Source organism: Staurois parvus, unplaced genomic scaffold, assembly GCF_062004578.1.
Source record: "Staurois parvus isolate SC_StPar_1 unplaced genomic scaffold, SC_StPar_1.0 ptg000818l, whole genome shotgun sequence".
Lineage (NCBI taxonomy): Eukaryota > Metazoa > Chordata > Amphibia > Anura > Ranidae > Staurois > Staurois parvus.
The window spans coordinates 6,027,398-6,051,686 of record NW_028318614.1 but is presented as its reverse complement, the minus strand read 5'-3'; the positions used below and the strand labels follow the sequence as shown (position 1 = coordinate 6,051,686).

Below are 24,289 nucleotides of genomic sequence, written 5' to 3'. Positions count from 1 at the left end.
GAAATCAGATATACTCTTTATCAAAATCAGAACGTAGGTAGATAGTGGTTCAGTGGTTAGCATTCTTTTTCTGCAGTATGGAGCACGTGTACCCTAAATTGGGCAGCATAGTGGCCAAATAGTTAGCACTTCCCCCTGGCAGTACTAGGATTGTTGGTTTGAATGCCAACCACGGCACCACCTGTCTGGAGTTTGCATGTTCTCCCTGTGCTTACTTGTGCTTCCTCCGGGTACTCCGGTTTCCTCCACACTCCAAAGACATGGTGGTAGGTTAATTGATACCCGTCTAAATTGGCCCTAGTATGGATATGTATGAATGTGAGTTAGGAACCTTAGGTTGTACGCCCCTTGAGGGTTAGGGACTGATGTGAATATATATATATATATATATATATATATATATATATATATATATACACACACACACACAAACACAACACTATAGAAGTACCTGTAGTAGTAATCATAGTAATAATCTGTATATAAAGTGTGCTGTCCCCACTGCTTGATTGGTTTTTTTCTGTATACTCTAGGTTCCTTCCATGATTGAGCAGCATACTGAAGGTTTAATTAGATTCTGAATGAATTGCCCTACGCCAGTGGCTTGTTCCCCTATGGAAGATGTTGAACTTGTATTATTCCCCACCTGTACACGCAGCAGAAAGTTTATATGGCAACTATAAATAAAATGTGCTTTATATTGCCATAAGTATTTGGAAACCTGCCTTTACACACACATGAACTTTAATGGCATCCCAGTCTTAGTCTAGAGTTCAATATTGAGTTGGCCCACCCTTTGCAGATATAACAGCTTCAACTCTTCTGGGAAGGCTGTCCACAAGGTTTAGGAGTGTGTCTATGGGAATGTTTGACCATTCTTCCAGAAGCGCATTTGTGAAGTTAGGCACTGATGTCAGAGGAGAAGGCCTGGCTTGCAGTCTCCACTCTAATTCATCCCAAAGGTGTTCTATCGGGTTGAGGTGCAGGCAATTCAAGTTCCTCCACCCCAAACTTGCTCATCCATATCTTTATGGACCTTGCTTTGTGCACTGGTGTGCAGTCATGTTGGAACAGGAAGGGGCCATCCCCAAACTGTTCCCATAAAGTTGGGAGTATGAAAATGTCCAAAATGTCTTGGTATGCTGACGCCTTAAGAGTTCCCTTTACTTGAATTAAGAGGCCAAGCCCAACCACTGAAAAACAATCCCACACCACAATCCCCCCTCCACCAAACTTTACACTTGGCACAATGCAATCAGGCAAGTACCATTCTCCTGACAACCACCAAACCCAGACACATCCATCGGATTGTCAGAGAAGCACGATTCATCACTCCAGAGAACACATCTTCACTGTTCTAGAGTCCAGTGGCGGCGTGCTTTATACCACTGCATTCAGCGCTTTGCATTGCACTTGGTGATGTAAGGCTTGGATGCAGCTGCTCTCCCATGGAAACACATTCCATGAAGCTCTATATCTACTGTTGTGCTAATCTGAAGGCCACACAAAGTTTGGAGGTCTTTAGCTATTGACTCTGCAGATAGCTGGCGACTTCTGCGCAGTTTGTGCTTCAGCATGCGCTGGCCCCGCTCTGTCATTTTTCGTGGCCTACCACTTCATGGCTGAGTTGCTGTTGTTCCCAGTTGCTTCCACTTTGTTATAATACCACTAACAGTTGACCGTAGAATATTTAGTAGCCAGGAAATTTCACGGATGGACTTATTGCACAGGGGGCAACTTACCACGGTACCACGCTTGTATTCACTGAGCTCCTGAGCGCGACCCATTCTTTCCTAAATGTTTGTAGAAGCAGTCTGCATGCCGAGGTGCTAGATTTTATACACCTGTGGCTATGGAGGTGATTGAAATACCTGAATCCGATGATTTGGAGGGCTGTCCCAATACTTTTGGCAATATAGTGTACTTATTACAGTAATATTATAGTCATGTCCCTGCAGTCAGTATCTTCATTACCTTTCAGGCGTCAGATGTTTTCCCAAATGCTCACAAGAACATCATGTTCAAATTGTAAATGAGCTCATTAAAAATGAACTTTGGTCCTTCTTCCCCCTACTGCCATGCTGAAGCCACATCACATTCTCACCAAATTAACAGATCACTATGGGATGTTGAATGTGCTCATAACGTGATCCTTGCCTGTTTAGCTATGCTACTGCTTGGTGTCTAGTTACTTGCCCCCCCCCACATACACCCTCCAGCTCTGATGAAGAGCATAAGCTGTACTTCTGTGGAATATTGGGACTGGATTGTTTTACATTCACTCGATCCTGTTCTTTTGTGAGTACATTGGAATGTGTTCTCCTCAAAAATTCTACAGTAATGCACTAGACAGGTGTGCCTTCTTTTTGTATTTGTTTCAGTTTGGTACCCCCCTGCCCTAGAGTATCTGTAAGGCTAGATCATATTAATCAGGTGTGCTTTACCATTTTGTATTCTTGATCAGCAGTCAGCACAGAATACACATCATTCTGTGAATGGCCACGGGGAGGGGAGGGGAGCGCAGAGAAATGATACCAGTGCTTCCATCTATGAATGGAACAAGCTGTCAAAACCAGAGCAGGCCAGAAGTACACTGGGAGCTGTACTATGGCAGGAACAAACGTATTCATTTTATGGCACTTTTGAAATATTCTGGCCTTTTATTACAGTCAGGAAAGGTAATCTTTATTTACATGCCATTGTTTACAAAAATTTCTGTGCCCAAAGTTCCATTTTATTTTGACTGAGGCACCTAGGCCTCAATGACATCTGGACAAATTGTTATTTTGAACTTAGTATGGAAGAAGTACATCCTCACAGTATGACACTGCAACTGTTGATTTTTTTTATTATTGAACATTCTCTCTTGATGCTGTATTGCAGGTCCATGGTTGTGGTGAAAGAGCCAAAGCACGAGCCCGGACAAGAATTAGTCGAGAAGGAGTGATCTATGCAGGAAGCGGGCACAAAGACCACTCCCTAGACCCTACAAAGAAAGCTCACTTGCAAAGAAAACTAGATAAAAAACTTAATGAATTGTCATGTCAGAGAAAAGTTAAGAAGGAAAAATAAATTATTTTTGTTTTCTAAATTTTTTCACACTGTGGATTGTTTTCAATTCATCTTGAACCAGAACTGAAGGGTACTTTAAAGTAAAACTGTACATTGGCTATGCAGGGAAAAGCAGTAGGTTCACTTTTGTACTGGTCCCTGTAGTAGCTTGCACTTTCCTTTTGTTCACTCACCTGCCTTTCTGTCCACTGCCAGGAGCAAGGAGAAGAAACCATGTGTAAGTCGATCATAGATCATAGCTGGATTATAAACAGAGGTGAGGGCCCTCTTTTGACTCCTATGATGGCCTGAGTGGCCATCACCAAGCAAGCAAGTGCTGCCACAGGAGGGGAAGGGGAGTGAGTGACATGTTGCTTTACTTTTGTCTTCATACCAAGCAGTTAATGGAGTGGTGGCTGAGTAAAGGGAATGCGATTCAAAGTTTGGGCATTAACCCGTTCCTGCTGGCTGTAACCATATACTGTATGCAGCCACTGGGTGGGTGAGCTTTAACACCAAGCAGATGCATATATGCGTCCATAGGGAACAGTTTTCACTGCTGACAGTGCGCTCCCAGCACAGTAACTAAAATATCACGGAAAGCTGCTGATGTATACTTGTGATCTGGCACTTCCAATTTTGTGTTAGCCAACCACAGCAGGCACATGATTGGAATGCCTGCCTTAACATCCTGACATTTAGATTCTCTTAAAGAGGTGGGGGAAGGGGTTAAACAACTATGAATATGCATTTGTTTAAAAAAATGTATTTTAAATTCAGCCTGCATAAACACCTGAATTTGTATTGAAGGCAACCTCTTGCAGTTCTTTTAAAGCAGCGCTTGAGGAGTGACAAGCAGTATTTGGAGCCAATCAGGTGCCCTGCATTCCCATATGTTGACAGGAAAGGAGAGCAGAGAGGTGATCTCATTAGTGTACTGCTGCTCCTTCACTGCCCAATCACTGGCTGAGAGTAGAAAGGGGACCTAGCTGATTTGCTTAAGATTTTAACCACTCCATGCGGTGAATTTTAGGCTGTCCACCTCATCACTGGTGTCACAAGACAGCGTGAGCATTTTCATAGTACCATTACCTTTAAAGGGACAAACAACAATACGAGTTTATACCTGCAGAGATGCTGCTGCCAGGAAAGTGTGGAAAGATCCATTTAGAACCAAAGCTGGGCAGCAGCCTTGCAAAAAATAAATACTCTCTGGGTGATCAATGTACATTGCAATGCTATTAACAAACTTTTTGTTGCTGATCCCTACCTGTTTCTGCTCTAGAGACACTGTAGCTGATTGTTTCATTATGTCAATATTCAGAGTGAATGTGAATGGGAGTGACCTTTTCATTAATGATAAGCCGCTACACTTGCATTGTTCTAATTAGGAAAGTTGCAGGGTCTGCATCCCTTTCGAAGTCTCTTTGGGAGTATCTCACCAAAAATGATTTTTTTTTTTTTTAAGCAGAAGATGTCTAAAATCTGACTTGTATCCTAGTGCAGACTTGTGGAAAAATCAGTGAGCCAGTCAAACAAACAGGAACGTCTCCAGGTTGCCTTATTGCATTGAATTTTACAGAAACTTACAGCACTCCAGTTTGAAAAAGAGGTAATTTTTAAGAACATTAAATTACAACATGGCTTGTGTAGCAATTGTATATGCAATATATACGGAAAGGTTTCTTCACAGTAAGAGCTGTGAAAATGTGGAATAGACTCCCTGAAGAGTTGGTTCTGGCCAGCTCAGTGGATTGCTTTAAAAAGGTGTGGATTCTTTTCTAGATACGCAGAATATAATTGGATACTAACATTTATACGTAAAGTTGATCCAGGGAATATCCGATCGCCTCTCGGGGGATCAGGGGGGAATTTTTTTCCCCTGCAGGAGCAAATTGGATCATGCTTTGCTGGGTTTTTTTTTGCCTTACTCTGGATCAACTGTGGGTATAGGATTGTTTTTTTTATTTTCATTTTTTTTTTTTTTTTTAAATGGTTGAACTAGATGGACTTGTGTCTTTTTTAATACAGACTAACTATGTATGATATATATATATATATATATATATATATATATATATATATATATATATATATATATATCATACATATCTCTCTCTCTCTCTCTATATATATATATCTATATATATATATATATATATATATATATATATATATATATATATAGATAGATAGATATATTTCCCTTTAATTCTGAAATATAAATTTTGACCCCTATCAAGCCAAAACATTTTTTAAAGAATTGCAAAGCTTTCACAGGGACAAAACTGGAAATTTGATAACCCTTGTTCTTTAAAGTGGTTGTAAAGGCTTAAGGTTTTTTTTTTTTTTAATCTTAATGCATTACAGTGACAAACCCTCCATTGTCAGATCTCCCCAGCCCCCTTAATACTTAACTGAGCCCAATCTCAATCCAACATTGTGCCTGAGAGCAGCAGTGTTTTTCTTTCTCTCTCGCTCTCCTTACTGAACATGGAAGCAGCAAGCAGCAGCGGGGGCCATTGGCTTTTGCTGCTGTCAAACAAATTCTGTGATTAGGGATCAAGGGGTGGGACCAATCCGCACTGTTTGTGTCATTAGACGAATGCAGCCCGGTGGCTTTCTATGGGGCACCCTGAAGGGGGAAGGAGCCAAGAGCACCATTGGAGGACCCTAGAAGAGGAGGTTTGGGGCCACTCTGTGCAAATTTATTGCACAGAGCGGGTAAGTATAAGTAAAAAAAGCGCAGTGCTAAATATATATATATATACAGTTGTGTTCAAAATAATAGCAGTCAGACATCACTAACCTGATCAATCACTGTTTTTGGTAGAAATTATATTTCTATATGGCAAATAATTTACTAGCAGGTGTAGTAGAGTAATATAAATCAAACAGACCCAACAGTCATGACATGCATGCTGCTGATTCTGTGTAATTGAATCACTAATTGAAAGGGGCATGTTCAAAATAATAGCAGTGTGGAGTTCTATTAGTGAGGTTATTCATTCTTTGAAAAACAGGTGGGAATTATTGCCCTTATTTAAGGAAGGAAGGCAGCAAATGTTGTACATGCTTGTTACAGTGCATTTCTCTCTGAAATTCTGAGGAAAATGGGTCGTTCCAGACATTGTTCAGAAGAACAGCGTACTTTGATTAAAAAGTTGATTGGAGAGGGGAAAACATATAAAGAAGTGCAGAAAATGATAGGCTGCTCAGCTAAAATGATCGCAAATAGAAAACCTGTGGGGTGACATCTAAAATCCAGTTTCTGAGGCAAAACCAAGAAATAGAGAAGAACTGTGGAATGTAGTCCAATCATCCTGGGCTGGAATACCTGTTCACAGGTGCCAGAAGTTGGTTGACTCCATGCAACACAGATGTACAGCAGTTCTCAGAAACAGTGCTTATACAACTAAATATTCATTAAGTGATTCAAAGGAAAGCAAAATCTTCAAACATTTTTCAGTTTATATAGTGAATGTTTGAGTTTGTAAAGAAGAATACAAACACTGCTATTTTTTTGAAGTCTAATATTCACTTTTCTTCAATTTTTTAGAGGAACAACACAAATTTGATATATTTTTCTTCATGTTTTGATTTGGAATAGAATATGTAGTGTTCCCAATGCATTTTTGTGTATGGAAATAAAAGCTATTAGAAGGATTTTGAGCTTTATTCACTTTTTTCAACACACTGCTATTATTTTGAACACAACTGTATATATATATATATATATATTGCGGAATGGTAAAGTGCAAGACATAAAAGTGCAAAAAACATTAGTAAATGCAAAATCTAAAAGTCAAACAACCGCGGAAATCACCCAGGTAGACTTCCTAAGTTTTTACAGCTTTTCATGGGACTCCTTGGGTGTTTTTTTTTTCTTTCCTTTTTCCATGGTTAGGTGGTGGTCTCTCAGTAGTTTCTCGGGAACATTGGCCACTACTTTTCTGCTGTTGTGGGAGATTTGGTGGGGGGAGGGGCCTTGGGGTTACCTCTTATCTACATGCTGATTTCTTTATTAGAGGGATCGGTTGCATTTTTTACTGCCAATTGTTATGTTATTGGTGGGTTGTTGTTGGTTCCAGGGAGTGTCTTTGCGCCCTCCCTGATTGGAAGACTCTTCCCTGAGTTGTTTTCTCCGGGTGGATCCATTCCTTTGCAGGGCTATTGCTCTGCTATTACGGGTGTGAAGTTTGATTTGCTTATGTTACAAAAGTTTGTATATCACCTTCGGTTGCTTGACATGAGGACTTCTTTATTCCAAATGTCGCTTTTTCCTTCTTTTTTCCTTCCTCTCCTTTCTTTATTGTCCTTCCTCTTTTTCCCCCTCTTTTTTTTTTCTCTTCCCCAGGGTCAGCTGTAGGCGTATCTGGATCCTTTGGACCCTTTTTATGCTCAGGTGCGGAGGGTCCCCATTTTATATAGCGTTTTAATTGCCGGTTATGTCTTCCCTACAGTCTCATAGCGGAACTATCCATCTACTTTCTCATAACGTTCAGGGGCTCAACTCCCCCTCCAAACGCATAAAGGCCTTTAATTCATACCGCTCTTTTGGGGCGGACATAGTTGCCCTGCAGGAGACACATTTCCCACCTTCATTTACTCCACGATACGTACATAAAGATTATACTGTCTGTTATTTTGCTAATGCCTCGGAGAAGAAACGGGGGGGTTGCCCTTTGCTTATCTCGCTGTCTTTCCTTTACCGAATCTAAAGCTGTCCGGGACAAGGAGGGACGGTATCTTCTCGTGAAAGGTCACCTGGGGGGACACTTGATTACTTTTTTGATTTACTACACTCCAAATACCAACCAGGTGGAATTTTTCCATTCCCTATTGAACTCTATGGCTAGCGAACTTGAAGGCGATGTCATTCTGGCTGGTGACTCTAACTTGGCTTTAGATCAGATTTTGGATTGTTCTCGAACCGCCGTGCTTCAGCCTCCTTCTAGACAGAGCCGTAAATTGGCCCAACTATTGTATCGATTTGACTTTGTTGATGCTTGAAGAGAAGCTAACCCAACCTCTCGAGACTATTCCCATTTCTCTAGGGCTCATAATTGTTATTCTCGCATTGACCATATATTTCTTCATACACATTCACTCCCTAGACTCCTCACTGCTAAAATCCTCTCCACGCCTTGGTCCGACCATGACCCGATTTCTATGACATTGTCATCCGGGCTGATTGGTAGGACTGCTTATTGTTGGTGCCTTAATGAATCTATCTTGGGTAATTCTTCCCATTGTCAGGACATCTCCTCTCACTTACAAACGTACTTTGAACTTAATAGGTCAGAGGATACGAACCTGGCCATTAACTGGGCAGCCCATAAGGCCTCAGTTAGGGGGTTTATTATTCAGCTCTCTTCACGACTTAAAGACCGAAATGACCTTCTAGCCACCAAAACTCAAGCATATTCTTACTTGGTTGCCCAACATAAGCAAAATCCCAGTCCTGACTTGTTGCTTGAATTGGATCAAGCCTGGCTGGAACTAAATCTTTGTCTTACTACCACGGCTGACAAACAACTACGATGGTCTAACCATACATTTTTTTACTTGGAGGGATAGACCTGGTACCTTATTGGCCCGCAAGTTGACTCCCAGACATTCTTAAACGGCCTTCCCTAAGCTCAGATTAGACGACGGCACTTTATCCCAAGATCCGGGTAAGATTCTTCGGAAATGTCACTCTTTTTTTCACTGAACTTTAAAGTACGCCTCAGGAAGGTGCTTCTTCGGCTTTTGACTCCTTCTTGAGTTCTGTTTCTCTTCCCTGTCTCCAGGAGGCTCATAGGGAGTCGATGGAACAGCCCATTTCGTGTGAAGAGATTAGGGATGCTTTGATATCTCTTGCCCTTATAAACCCCCAGGACCGGATGGTCTTCCTCACAATTATTACAAAATTTTCCCTGATATCCTGGTTCCCCCTATGGTTCAATATTTTAATTATCTACGGGATGGGGGACTGGTACCCCCCCGACGAAAATAAGGCATTCATTATTGTCATCCCCAAACCCCTCAAAGATGTTTCTATAGTTTCCAATTACCGGCCCATCTCATTAATTAATTGTGATCTAAAGATTCTCACTAAAATTTTGGCCTTACGCCTCCATAAATTCCTAGCATTGTATGTTCATGATGATCAGTCAGGATTTAGCAGCGGTTGACAAACATCAGACCAAATTTGCCAGACTTTAGCTTTGCTGTCAGCCGTCCATTCTAATTGGGACAAATCTCCACAGAGGGACATTTTATTTTTATCGCTGAATATTCATAAAGCGTTTGACAGTCTTTCGTGGGACTACCTATTTCAGATGTTAGATAGGTTTGGGTTTGGCTCTTCTTTTGCGACTTTGCTACGGGCCCTCTATTCTAATCCTTTGGCTCAAGTTTCCATTCGTGGTTATAAATCAGCCTCCTTGTTGATAGGGCGTGGTACTAGACAGGGTTGTCCTCTCTCTCCACTGTTATTCGCTCTGGCAATGGAACCGCTTGCGATAGCCATTTGCTCTGATCCCACTGTTTTAGGCATCCGCTGCGGTCAGCGGGATCATAAATGCACTTTATTTGCTGATGATGTCCTTATGTACATATCTGATCCTCGCACTTCTTTGCCTGGTCTTCTTCACCTGTTTCATCATTTATCAGAGGCCTCCGGTCTTACTCTTAATTCCTCTAAAACAATTGCCTTAAATATTTTGTTGCCAGACTTGGAATGTCATTACCTTCAGGACAATTTCCAGTGGGCCCCTCGTTCTCTCCCCTATCTGGGGATTCCCTCACAAAATCTTTTTCATCCTTATACAAGACCAATTATCTTCCGCTCTTCAAGCGACTTAAATCTGATTTACTAGAATGGCAGGATCTCCCACTTTCCTGGTTTGGTAGAAGTCACTCTATTAAAATTACTTTTTTACCGCGCCTATTGTACTACTTTAGGACGTTACCGATCATGGTTCCCAAACGGGAACTGATACTATTACAGGCTGCAGTCTCTAGATTTATCTGGAGGGGAAAGCGTCCTAGGGTCAACAGGTCAACTCTCTTTTCCCTAAAGAAGCATGGCGGTTTGGGACATCCTAATCTCCTAGCTTATTTTCATGCGGCTCAGATAGCACAGTTAACTTGTACTACAGCCAGGGGTTATGTCCCCCAGTGGGTTGGTATTGAGGCCTTATCCTGCCATCCTTATGCTATTGGTACTCTTATGTGGCTCCCCAGTCGCTTACGTCCTCCTATTTTGTGTCCCACGCTGTCCTATTCGTTGATGGTTTGGGACAGATGGCGGGCACGCAAACCTTTCTTCTCCCCACATACTCCATTAGCTCCAGTTTTTTATAATCCTGAGTTTATTCCTGGTGTGTCACCATCAGTATTTCAGTGGTGGATGAATAAGGGTTTGCTGCGTATTGGAGACTTTCTGGATGGACTTCGTCCTCGTTCTCTCCAGTATTTTCAGACACAGTACCAGATGCCTCCCGGAGAATTGTTTCACTATTATCAAATTATCTCATTTATCTCTAGCAAACTTAAATTAATCGCGGAACCTTGTACACTCACTCCTTTAGAAGTCTCCTGTGGGGCAACTGGGTTGATGTGGGGTCGTTTGTCTATTGCGTATGCTTCCCTTGTCGATCCTCTCACTAAATTATCCTATATGACTCAATGGGAAAGGGACTTGAATAGCTCCTTGGATCTTGAAACTTGGCAGGTGTGCAGCCCATTCTCTATCAAAGATATCGATTAATACTGCTCTTATCAAATCCAATTACAAAACGCTACTTCGTTGGTACTTGTTTCCTACGCGCCTACCACCTACTTGCTTTCGGCATTGCAGACAAGAGGGAACTATGTTCCATATTTGGTGGAAATGTCTGGTAGTGAATAGATTTTGGATCCGAATGTGTAATTTTATCTACTCGATTACGTGAATTAATATTCATAGAAGACCGGATGTGGCCTTATTTCATCTGCTACCTGCTACCGTTCCCAAAAAATCGACTAAACTAATTCATTACCTCTTACTGGCGGCACGCATTACCATAGCTAGAAGTTGGAGACAATCATTCATTCCGCTAGACGGGGTGAAACAAAAACTTAATTGGATAATGATAAGTGTTAAATTAATTAGCATTGACAATAATGATGAATCTAGATTTGAGGGGACGTGGGAACCATGGATCAGATATATCTCCTCTCTTCCCCCCCCCCCCTTTTTTTTTTTTTTTTGTTTTGTCTTTTCCCTTTCTTTTTTCTCTCCTCCTTGTCTTATCCTAGCTCTTTTCTTTCGATCTCCCTATCCTTAACTTTTTTCTTTTGAATTGGGGTTTTTATATTGGTGGTTAATTTCTCTGGCACTGCCCTTGTCCATCGTCTGTTGGAACGTTTGCTTCCTGAGGAGCATGCTGGTTTTTATATAAATGCTTACATGTTCTACGATTTTTATGCTCACCATTTCGCCATGTGGGCAGAAATGTTATTGTTCCTATGCATACCACTGTACACCAATTCTCAATAAAAATATTGAAGTATAAAAGTCAAACAATATGGTAAAGTGCATCATAAATGTAATGAGCTGAAACAGTAAAGTGCATTAAGTAAAAGCATGAAAATGTCAGCTAAAAATCTCAAAAAGCAAATGCCAAACAATAAAGTGTATCACGGGCAGAATCTAAATACAATATTGTCCGTGGTGATCCGAGAAGTAAAGTGCAGTAGTAAATGATGTTACAATAAACAGATAAAATCTGAGATATATAAACAGGATAAAGTAAGAATAACATGCTTGTTATTCAAAATAAAATAACTTTAAATGTAATTTTCTACTTCATTGCACTGACTAAACCTTATAAGACTAGTAAATGTTATATTGTTATACACAAAATAAAAAAGTGCATGTGAAATACTAAAGAATAGTTTGTTAAATAATCTTTACTATTTATTGGCCTCACTGATAAAAGTAGAATATAGGATAACGGAGAATACACACATCAGTAATTCTGCATAGTGAAGAAAATGCATTGTTTTCTGTCTTCTCTAGTCCTATAAATGTCCTCTATTTTGAAAATGTCAAATAAGATACAAAAAAGGGAAATTAAATACCTCATAAAAGCATAAAATAAAAGTGATATAAAAGTTTCCATATGTCTGTAATTTGCATCCTGTTATCCATCATTTTATCCGTACTTTCATTGTTCATTGGCTTTATGGATAACAGCACTTTGCCTAACGTCGGTGCTCTTTGCATAACTGAATAAGCCGTACAGTAAGCATGTGGGTAGAAAAAGCTTCCACTGTTAGTTGGCTGACATTCTAGGTTTCTTAGACCATAGGATAATCGTGACAGCCAAGCAACTAGCATTTTCAGACTGTGGTCACTAATGGTACACCACATATTAATCTCATGGCAGGTTTGCTCTAATACATTCTGCCTCCTGAAACCCAAAGTCACACAACATCACACGTAATCTGTTTTCATGAAAATATTTTTATTGCACTTAATAAAGCTGTTATCATTGACATGATTCTTCAAATATTCATTAGAAATATATTTAAACATTGAATACATGCAAAATAGTTTTATAACTTTTTTTTTCTTTTTTTTTACAAGTGTTCACATATTTGTGAATTATTATATGTTACTGTGGCAATGCTGAATTTTCAGTTTCAGTCTTAAAACAGTTCAGCCTCCTTTTGTTATATAAAAATGTATGTTAAGAGTAATTTCATATGGTTGAGTATCTGAAACACAAATATATAATTTAAAATTTATTCATTTTCTTCCATTTCTTCACTTATCACAAAAATTACCCTTTTCTTTCTTATCCTTTTTGAGAGGAGTGTATTGAACTTTTTTTTTTTTTTTACACATTAAATTGTTTAGCCACATCTTGTTATACAATACTTGAGCCCATCTCAAGCCTAAACTTTTCTTTTGTTTTTAATACAGTGGAGGATGATTAGAACTTCTCTTGGGGAGTTTTTGTCATCTGTGGTCCCATTGAGGAGATCTCCCTTCAATTCCTCTGTCTGTCATAGGGATTCAGAAGGACAGGAAGTGATGGAAAATGTCTCTGATAGGGACAGCAACAAATTTTTATTTTTTTTGGTACAACAAGGAAAGGTTTGGAATCAGATTTTTATTGCTGTCTGTGCCTTTCCTATCCCTTTACACCACATAGTACTTCCAATTCTTATCCAAGTGTCAGTGAGACACACAGCAAGCAGAAATCTCTACAGTGGAGCCACAGACAACAATGAAAACCTGAATTTCCATTTTATTTATTTATTGCACATATTTATTGTGTACACTGTTTTTTTTTTATTTATTGTACATATCAATTGTGGACACTGTTGAAATAATTATTTTTCATTGTTTTTTTTATGGAATTTTGGACACACTTTGGTTATACATGAAATATTTTATTGCTATATATGAAATTTTGGACACATTTTGTGGCTATGCATGAACTTTAGCGATTTTGTGCATTTATTAATTTGCTTACTTTGCACATTGAGTTTACTTAAAGGGGCAGCACACCGTTTTGGGTATTCGCAATTAAAATCTGATAGAAACTCTAATCCTTTGCCACTCTACTGAAAACTACAAGGCTACTACCAAAACAGGGTTGGGGTTTTTCAACTATTTATAAAGGTGGTGATAGTGGTCCAATCCTTACTTTTTCAATACACAAGCATAGTGATAGTAACTAAAACATAACCTTGAAATACACGTTTGAACACTTTAGAATGTGCACCAGTGTTCTGAATGTTTTCAAACCAGTAATAATGGTTCTGAGAAGACCGAAGATGGTCTCTGTATGTTATGTAATACTTTTCTTTTGGTAGCAAGTAAAGGAGCACAAATGACAAAGCATTTTTGTTTTAACAATGTTGGGAGCAACCAGAGATAAACTCCAAAGAAATACATTTTTCAAAAGTGGAAGGCCTTCAAAAATGAGTGTACTGTTTAAAATAACGCATTAACATTGATGCCAATTACATAGAAAACTCTTAAATTGATTTTGAACAAAGGTCATTAGAAACACATTTGTTCCATGCATAAAATCAATCAAACCTTTGCAACTAGATTGATTCCAGCCATTGCATTGTAATTAGTTTTTCAGTTAAGTTGTTTATATCTGTTTTTCTGAGTATACAGTCTAAAGGAAAAATAGTGAATCCTTGGTATTTTTTTTAAACCTTGCAAAGTTAAAAGAAATCAGCAGTTTTGATGGGTGTGTCATATTCTACCAACTGTTGCTCCCTACCGCTGCTGTGTCACGGCTCCCTCTAATCAGCTGATACTGACAGCAGGAGCCACATGCATATATATATATATATTTAATACAAGTATTGTCATTACATTTACCTAACCGCTCCAGAGAAACTCTGTCTGGAACTGTCAGGATTGCAAGATAAAATTTTAACATCCATAGAACTGCTAAGCCTCTACGGAGCTGAATGCATGCAATTTAAAAAAAAAAAATTCAAACATTTTAGATATCTAAAACTAGAACTTTTTTTTTCTAGCTTTGGATAGAGTAGGGAAGGGTAAAAGTCTGTGGAGATGTCCCTTCAAGTTCTGTAGATACAACAGGAAACGCTACAAAATATTTGCTGGTGGCAATGGTCTTCCTAATGGGGACATGGACAACAATAAAAACAAACAAATCTAACCATTCCCCAGAAATAAATATTCAGGGTGTAATATGTTAAGATCAGACCAACCCCCGCTCCCTGCTTTGACATCCCCCCTCACTAGCTGTCACTCATTCACAGTCTTCACCTGCAAAAAACAATGTGCATTTATTATTTTTTACAGAAGAGTGAACTTCTCCTTTAAATTAGTAAAATCAGAAAACGTGACATAATCACTTAAACCTAGCATCAAAAAATACGGAAGTTGCACTTGCTAACCTCACTCTGAAATACTAGCTACCTGACTATTAGGCTGATCCTCTGGCTATAATACCTCCTAAAGCCAGCTAGTAGAATTTTATTCCAAATTTTAATTTTATCAACATGCTTCAATTTTCTTACCATCACTGGGGTCAAATTGACATTCAATTTCATCTGCAATGACTAGAAAATTCAAAGGAGCAAAAAGTTTTCTCAAATGAACGAATTTCTAACAGTATATGTAGTGTAGTTTTTGTTTGGTAAAGACCTTTGGAAAGACATTCATCAAACTGTCAAATGTACTGATACATTTAGTAGGAATGTTTGTGCAAATGTTTATTCGAAAATCTGGTAGTGTGACCAGCCTTAGTAGCTGCTTCAGAAAAAGTATACAGGTCAGAAGTCCTTGCCTGCAAATGTATTCTGGGTTAGTGACAGAGTATTGATAAATGAGGGTCAGCATTGCATCCAGGCTACAAGCAGATCAGTAATTGTCATCTCCGAGTTTCTTTTTATAAGAGGTTTTCTTCAAAACTATACAGTATATTTAAATAATTAAAATGATACATTTTCTCATTTGTATGTCTTTGTGTTGAGAGTAAGAAAAGCACAATGGGTTGCCCTAAGTTGCAAACCATTTGATTATGTATTCATTCACTAACATTGTGGAAGTTAATGTAGAAAAATACAATGAAATGCGGCTATGATTTTTCTTTTTAAAAATACAAATGTGTCAGCTGCCAGGGGGGTGTACAGAAAATACACACCAATAGAACACCAGACTTTCAGAACTAGTTTTCCAAGCAGATATTCCACCCTCCCTTTGTGAGTAAGTCACAAGTGTCAGATTCAATGATTGTTAGAAAAGATTGTTAATCTGAAAATGTTTCCATTATATATTTTTAACTATTTACAGCTTAAAACTTTTTTTTTCCTCATATAAATCTGTGGATTGTAATTTTTCCATTTTATATTAATCAAGTAATTCAGCAGAAATGTATATTAGCATTACCTTTTGTCACCTGTTAAAAAAAAAAAAAAACAATTTTTCTGAAATTGTGTACCATACTAATCAACCCTGCTTCTGGGTACCAGTGCGTGTAACACAATTGTTATAGATTAATGGTGTAAATAATGTGTCTAGTGACAGGCATTCAGTTGTGAAACTTCTTTAAATCATGCAGTAAGTGCAGCTTTGCACATAAATCAATTAGCAAGTTATACTTGTTTTCTAAAAATTGTGAGAAAGCAATGGGAATGTAATCATGCTTCTCTATTATACATTACTTCAACAGAGTAAGGGACAACAGGGACCTCAAATACACATTTGTCACAGTCAAAATTGCCAATGTAAAGAACAAAAACCCCAAGTCATTCCATAACTATACCTCAATTGAACTGTACCACCATAATGTGCAGGCTGGGGACAGTATATACTTTACATCCAAAACTAAATCACATCAGATAAATAGCTGCGAAGAAACTTAATAAATCACTTTTTTAAATTCATATTGGATCTAGAAAATACAGTCTTAACCCATAAAACCTTTAAAATCAACACCTTCCACATATCTGTACACTCCACATATCTATGCAGTCTAGCACAATTGACAAAACAGCAAAAGGGGACTTGGGGCAAGAAATGTAGGCAGTGCAGACAAAATGCACTCACTGAGATTAGCATGATTTGAGGCATGGTGGAATCAGCAGTAGAGTGCTTGCTTTGGCAAAAAAAAAATCATGTCCTGCCCACGAGGTGCTGGATTTCTATTCTGATGTCCCACCCACAAAGGGCAGAATTTCTCTTCTAATGTCCTGCCCACCAACTGCTGGATTTCAATTCTCAGTTAAGGCTCTGCTGCATAATTTTTTAAGAGATGAATAACACTTTAAGAAAATTAAACATTATACTCATGTAGGTATTCTTTCTGTTTTATTAATTATAATGAAGAATGGAATTTTGCTTTAAGATTTAAAAATGTAAAATATTGAATTCTCCTTACTTTTAGAAGCTGAGCATTAATATTTCTGTGGCAATGCACATATGGCTTTGGCTAGAGGTAGCAGTCACATAATAACAAGCTAACCCCCAAGGTATTTTTTATATCATCTAAATATTGTAACTGTCAGTAAAATATAATTATTTTATAATTCTCAGTAGAATATCTTGTGTAGCAAAGCAAACACTGATAAGTCTTTAAGCTTTAGCAATTCGTTTGGCAATATACAGTCTGAATTTAAATTATGTTGGAAACAGAAAATCACAAAACTAATAAAATCTTAGCAGAATTTACAGCCTGAAGTATTAGGAAAGAAATGTCATGCCAAATATATACACAGTATTTTTGTACAAGGATATGTTTACAGAGAGTCATAAGTTTTTGCTTTGCCCATTGGTTCAATAGCATTATTATCATTACCAACAATCTTCTCGTTATTTGACTTTGCAGTTAGTTTTGTCGTAGCTGGTGCCACATAGACACAGGCTTTCTGAGGGTGGCCAACATTTGGTTCCAGTGGGTCATGCCCATCCCACTGACTGAAGGTCCAATGATCACATGTCCGATATTTTCTGTTCTGCCATCATCACAACATTCTGCTACTGTCACCCTTAGAGACAAGTCCTAAAAAGACAAAATTGTTATGTCACAGCATTTGGAAATCTGCAAATCCACCAGTTTATGACATGCCTGTTTGGAGGAATGAGGTCTTGTTGTTTGGAGATTGGGGCCTCTGTTAATGACCACTGAGAGCCTATGCACTTATTCCTAGTTCTATTTGCTACGTTCTTGGATATCATTCTAGCAGCATGGAAAAATCCAGTCTCAAAGTAATTGCATGGATTATCATGAGAGTTTTGTTATGCCTCTTGTGTAGTCTGGAAGTTAAAGCATATTTCCACTTTTGTAGCGTAATTTGAGAAAACAATATTATTTGTGTTCCCATTCACACAGCATGCCTATTTTATTTTTAAATATTTCCTACCTTTTAGAACAGGGGTTTCCAAATTTTCGAAGCAAAGGGCCTGTTTACTGACCTTTAGACTTTAGGGGGCCAGACTGTGGCCCAAGGGAGTAGAAAAGTACATCCGTGAAAAGAATAGTGCCCCAGCAATGGTGTCAGTGAGAAGACTAGGATCCCATCGTTGGTGTCAGTGGAGGAATGGTGCCTCATCAGTGGCAGGAATAGTTTCTCATCGTTGTCAGTGGGAGGAATAGTACCACATCTCTTGTGTCAGTGGGAAGAATAGTGCCCCATATCCATGGGAGAAATAGTGTCCCAAGGGCCACAGGGTGCAGTTTGGAGAACACTTTTTTTTAATACAATGTTAGAGTGAATCTGTCCCATGTCTGTCTTCATTAACATACCATGCAAGAGGCCCAGCCCCTTAACTTCTCACCCTTTGTTAGGATAGACAGAAGTCAAATCTAGTTACAGTTGCTAATGAAGATCTGCCTGCACCATATAGACAAGGTTAATCATGGTAAACACAGCTGTCCAGCCCCATTACCACAAAGAGAACTATGTACCATTTTTCCTTGCTGGATGGTCCAGAGTAGATCATCTCCAAAAGGTAAGCTGCAATTTAAAAATTTTTGTTTTTTTAAGTTATCCAATGTGAATAGGGACATGTAACAAATATAACGTAGTTGAAGTCCCAATTTGGCTGCAAAAGCGGAAATAGACTTTAAGATGGCCATCAGAAAAACTGGATCATACAAGGTTAGTCAAATATGTGTAGGTCAAACAGGTAAACTTGGGGCCACCAAAGCTAACCGACTTATATTGAGGACCTAGAACTTGATTGAGCATTTAACCACTTCCTATCCGGCCCATGTGCATAAACGGCCGGACAGGAGCAGTGCCGGAGCGGGTTGACATTTCTAAACATCACCCCCATTGACTGCCTGTGCACGCTCCCTGGGAGCGCGCGGCACTGCGAACCGGTGCCCGCTGTACGGGATCTCTGTGTGAGGTCCCAATTCATGTGATCACTGATTGGCCAATCAGTGATCACATGAATAGTAGCAAACAAGATGTCACTTCCTGACATCATTGCTTACTATGTGTGAAATCTTTGAATGACACAGAGGTCTCATGGTACAAGGCTATTCACAACAGCCTTGTACCATGTGACAAGCTGTGACCAATCACAGCTTGCACAGTATTTCTCAATGCCTGAAAGAATGCAGCCAGAGAGAAGGAGAAATTATTGATTTTACAGCCTTTATGGGTGTAAAAGCAATCAGTGTAAAAAAATAAATAAATCTTCCATAACCCCCCCACAAGTAGTACAGTGTCACTATGGTGACACTGTACTGCTAGGGTGATAGTATGTTTAAAAAAAAACAAAAACCTAAATAATATAAAAAAGAGTAAAAACATTTTTTGAAAAATTATAATTTTTGGTTATAAACTAATTTGATTTATTTTATTTTTTTTTACTAAAAAGATAGCTGACTACATTTTGGCAAAGATTTATGAAGAAAGATTTATTTGCAAAATTTTATAAGAAATTTTTTTTTTTAAATTTTTGGACTTTTTCATTTATATAGCAAAAAAATTAAAAACCCCAGTGGTGAATAAATACCACCAAAATAGTTTTATCTGTCTCCAAAAAAATGCTAAAAAATTCATATTTGTATAGTGTTGCATGACTGCACAATTGTCATTCAAAGTGTGATAGCACTGAAAGCTGAAAATTGGCCTGGACAGGAAGGGGGTGAAAGTGTCCGGACTTGAAGTGGTTAATATATGCATTGAGCTCACATCTGAACCTGCAAGATCCCACAGTTTACCTGATTTAAATAAATGGGACATTTTTATGTATCAAAAATGCTTTTGAAATCAAAACAACCATCACATTTAATCAAGGTACTAGCAGATATCTAATAGGGTAAACTGGGAGACAGCAGTCTAAAAGTGAACTGGACTGGTACTTTTAAGAAAGCAAATACTTCCATAGCAGATGGTTGAATAATAAAATAAAGGCTTAGTCATTTCCCTTAAATGAAATTAGTTGAAAGACTAGCCAGCTATAATTTAATTCATTTTAAGGTTTATTCAGGATCATTATATTTTCACTGATTTTAAAAGCAAATAAAGAATCGTGCTATAAAACACTTCCAGTGCATTGAGGACAGCATGATGGCAAATATTCTTTTAGGAGGCTATAGTGGGAAAATCTTGACCTTGGGAAAATTTACTGCAAAAAGGCTACAGGGGGGTCGGCTCACATTCCCTACATTATAGGAGAATTTTATGCTACATATTTCTCTGACAGTGAAAGACTTAAAAGCTAAGAGCTGTGAAAAAGTTATGGTAAAAGCCATTTCCTTATTTTCCATTGTCACGGTGGGGTGGGGGGTACATGCAGTACTCAACGATGGCAGCTCTTCTGACCATCTAAACCAGGGGTCCTCAAACTTTTTAAACAGGGGGTCAGTTCACTGTCCCTCAGACCGTTGGAGGGCCGGACTATAGTTTGAAAAAAAAAAAACCATGAACAAATGCGGACACAGTACAGGAGATGACCAGAGACTACGGACAGTACAGGAGATGACCAGAGACTGCGGACAGTACAGGAGATGACCAGAGACTGCGGACACAGTACAGGAGATGACCAGAGACTGAGGACACAGTACAGGAGATGACCAGAGACTGCGGACATACAACGGCGGCGGGAATACTGGGCCGGCCGCTCCATAAGATGCACAGACATTTCCCACCAAGTGTGTCTTATGGAGCGAAATAGTGCCCCATCATTGGTGTCAGTGGGAGGAATAGTGCCCCATCATTGGTATCAGTGGGAAGAATCGTGCCCCATCATTGGTGTCAGTGGGAGGAATAGTGCCCCATCATTAGTGTCAGTGGGGGGAGGAATAGTGCCCCATTGTTGGTGTCAGTGGGGGGAGGAATAGTGCCTCATCGTTGGTGTCAGTGTGGGGGGGGGGGGAATAGTGCCCCGTCATTGGTGTCAGTGGGGGAAGGGGATAGTGTCCCAACATTGGTGTCAGTGGGAGGGATAGTGTCCCAACATTGGTGTCAGTGGGAGGGATAGTGTCCCAACATTGGTGTCAGTGGGAGGGATAGTGTCCCAACATTGGTGTCAGTGGGAGGAATAGTGTCCCATCATTGGTGTCAGTGGGAAGAATAGTGCCCCATCTTTGGTGTCAGTGGGAGGAATAATACGTCACTGGTGTCAGTGGGGGGGATTAGTGCCCCGTCATTAGTGTCAGTGGGGGGGGGATAGTGTCCCAACATTGGTGTCAGTGGGAGGAATAGTACCCCATCATTGGTATCAGTGGGGGAAGGAATAGTGCCCCATCGTTGGTGTCAGTGGGGGGTGGAATAGTACCCCATCGTTGGTGTCAGTGGGGGGGGAGGAATAGTGCCCCATCGTTGGTGTCAGTGGGGGGAGGAATAGTGCCCCATCATTAGTATCAGTGACACCAATGATGGGGCACTATTCCTCCCACTGACACTTAACTTGCTGACCCCTGTTCCAGCATGGTGCTGCTGCAGCCAGCATACCTGGTTGCAGCAGCACCATCTGCACGGCACACTTACCTGTCAGCTGTCCTTCTTCACTCCGGCCTCTCCCTCACTCGATGTTCGCGGGGCCGCTCGGCTCCACCTCCTCGCAGGTGACCACCTGTGTGCCTTTCCTGAGCTACAGTTCTGGCACCCAATCACCGGTGAGGAGGCGGAGCCGAGCGGCAGCGAAAACATTGAGTGAGGGAGTGGCCGGAGTGAATGAAGGAGCAGCGCTTCCTGGACTGGATCGTCGTGGGACTGGGACCGGAGCCAGGTAAGATATAGCAGCCCCCTGTCCGCCCATGTAGTTAGTGTCCCCTTTCCTGCGGCAAATACTCCCCTGCCGGCGGGCCGGATAAATGGCCTTGGCGGGCCGTAGTTTGAGGACCCCTGATCTAAACAAACATTTTGTTTTTTACCACATCTGCTACAGTCTGTCCTCCGGTTATCTTGTCAGAAGATTACCTACAAGTTTAACATTGAGTTTCTCTCTGATTTACTCACTGACCGCAAATAACAGCAGGACCAGGAAGAGGACACCATAGATCCTTGCGATTTAGACATCAGTTTACTGAACTAACCTCCCACAAGTGAATATGACCCAGGGGCCTAACTATTGCACATGGAACCCAGTACCATCTATCCAAATAATGTTTTGTTCAGTAGTATACACACAAACAATTTAAGATCAAATGCATGCAAATCCAGCTCAAGAGCCTCTGATTACTGAGAAAGGTTTCAGTAAGCATTGTTTTTTCAGTGGTAAACATGTGTATAATAGGACTACCCTTAAACAAACCTGCAAATGTAAATACTACCAAACCATCAATAACTGTGTAGTAAACAAATCACATTTTGTTGCTTTGCAGCCTGAAATGAAGACAGACACAGTTTTTGTTTTGTCCAGCTGTACTTGCTTAGTGCAACTTACAACATCCAAGTGAAAGATATAACACCAACATGTCAGAAAAAATGTTTTAAAAAATCCAAAATAAAGTTGGAAAAAGGATCATCCTCTCCTAAAAATTACTTTTAAACTCAATCAGGTGTAGCTAATCACCTGCTCAGTGGCACACAAAGCCATTTGACTTTCAGCTGTGGTCATTTTGATTAGCTCTGCATGAAAAGTGCTTTCCTGCAGCATTTCAGTCCCTGGCAGTGGAACTGAATCCAACCATCAACTATGGGTGGCAAAGCACTGTCAAAAGATCTCTGGGATAAAGTTGTGGACAGGCACAAGTCAGGTGATGGATACAAAAACTTTCAACGGCTTTATCAATGCCAACAAGCACAGTGAAGTCTATTATTAAGAAGTGGAAGGTATATGGTACAACACAGACCCTCCCCGGATTAAGACATCACACCAAACTGGATGAAAGAGTCAGGGGGAAACTGGTCAGAGAGGCTACCAAAAGGTTTACAGCAACTCTGAAGCAGTTGTAGGAATTTATGACAAAGAGTGGTCATTTTGCATGTGACAACAATATCACAAATTCTCCACAAATGTGGCTTGTATGGGAGGGTTGCAAGAAAAAAGCTACTTTTCAAGAAAGGGCTGAGCTTTGCCAAACACACCCTGAAGATTCTGAGGCTACATGGTCAGATGACATTAAAATTTAATTATTTGGCCTGAACACTAAATGATATGTTTGTTGGAAATCCAATACAGCTCACCATCCAAATAACACCATTCCTACAGTAAAGCATGGAGATGGTAATATCCTGTTATGGGGGTGTTTCTCTGCAGCAGGGACTGCAGCGCTTGCCAGGATAGAAAGAAAAATGGATGGGGCAAAATACCATCAAATTCTTGGGGAAAATCTGCTGCCCTCTGCTAGAAAGTTGTCAATGGGAAGAAAGTTTACCTTCCAACATGACAATGACCAAAAGCACACACAAAAATTACCCCACAGTGGTTGAAGGAGAAAAAAGTAGATGTCCTTGCATGGCCTAGTCAGAGCCCAGACTTGAACCCCATTGGAAATCTATGGAATGACTTGAAGATTGTAGTCCACAGTCACCATCAAATTTAACTGAACTTGAGCAGTTCTGCAAAGAAGAGTGGGCAAATATTGCAAAGTAAAGATGTGCAAAGTTAGTAGAGGCATATCTCAACAGACTAAAGGCTGGAATTAAAGCAAAAGGTGGTTCAACAAAATACTGACACAAGGGGGTGATCCTTTTACCAAATAAGTGATTCTGTTTTTGAATTATTTTTATTTTTTCTGATATGTTGGTGTTCTATCTTTCACTTTGATGATATAAACACGGCTGGATAAAACAAAAACTGTGTGTCTTTATTTCAGGCTGCAAAGCGACAAAATGTGATTATTTTAAAGGGGGCTGATTCTTTTCTATACCCACTGTATCTTGAGCTGCCTGAATGTCCAATCAGATTTTCTTGAAGATGGGCCCCGAATACTTGAGCTCACTGTCATGCAGCTAGCTGTGCCCATGTGATTCTTGTCCTCTGAGCATCACTTGGTTAGTTGTGATAGTCACTGTGATGGAAGAGTAGCAAAACTAAGGAGAATAGTCAAAGTTGTCAACAACAACTGTAACAGATCAGCTTCTATTCTAAACAGGAATGCTTTATGTTCAGGCAGTAGAGGAAGGAAGAAAAAGCACATACAAATGGTTCCAACACAAGCTTAGTTTAGGAATAATATTAAGTTGGGAAAGCATGTCTAATCTCTCTGCCTTCTATAGATTGGTGGTTAAAGGCTCAACAGACCTGATCCATAGATCATTTATCTGATTCAGACATTTTCATTATCTAATGTCGATG

At 39.7% G+C, this 24,289-nt stretch overlaps 2 protein-coding genes across 2 annotated transcripts in view; one reads left to right on the top strand and one right to left on the bottom strand.

Annotated features, from left to right (window-relative positions):
- IGHMBP2 (immunoglobulin mu DNA binding protein 2) overlaps positions 1-3,091 on the top strand; it is an 86,030-nt gene extending 82,939 nt beyond the window's left edge. The window contains exon 15 of the mRNA XM_089654975.1: positions 2,884-3,091. Coding sequence (XP_089511101.1) covers positions 2,884-3,072 — 189 coding nt within the window. The 3' untranslated portion in view covers positions 3,073-3,091. The remainder of the gene's footprint in view (positions 1-2,883) is intronic.
- Positions 3,092-12,530: 9,439 nt separating this feature from the next.
- Positions 12,531-24,289, bottom strand: part of SYT12 (synaptotagmin 12) — a 147,502-nt gene continuing 135,743 nt past the window's right edge. Inside the window, exon 8 of the mRNA XM_089654974.1 lies at positions 12,531-17,588. Within this exon, the coding sequence (XP_089511100.1) occupies positions 17,415-17,588 (174 nt within the window). The 3' untranslated portion in view covers positions 12,531-17,414. The remainder of the gene's footprint in view (positions 17,589-24,289) is intronic.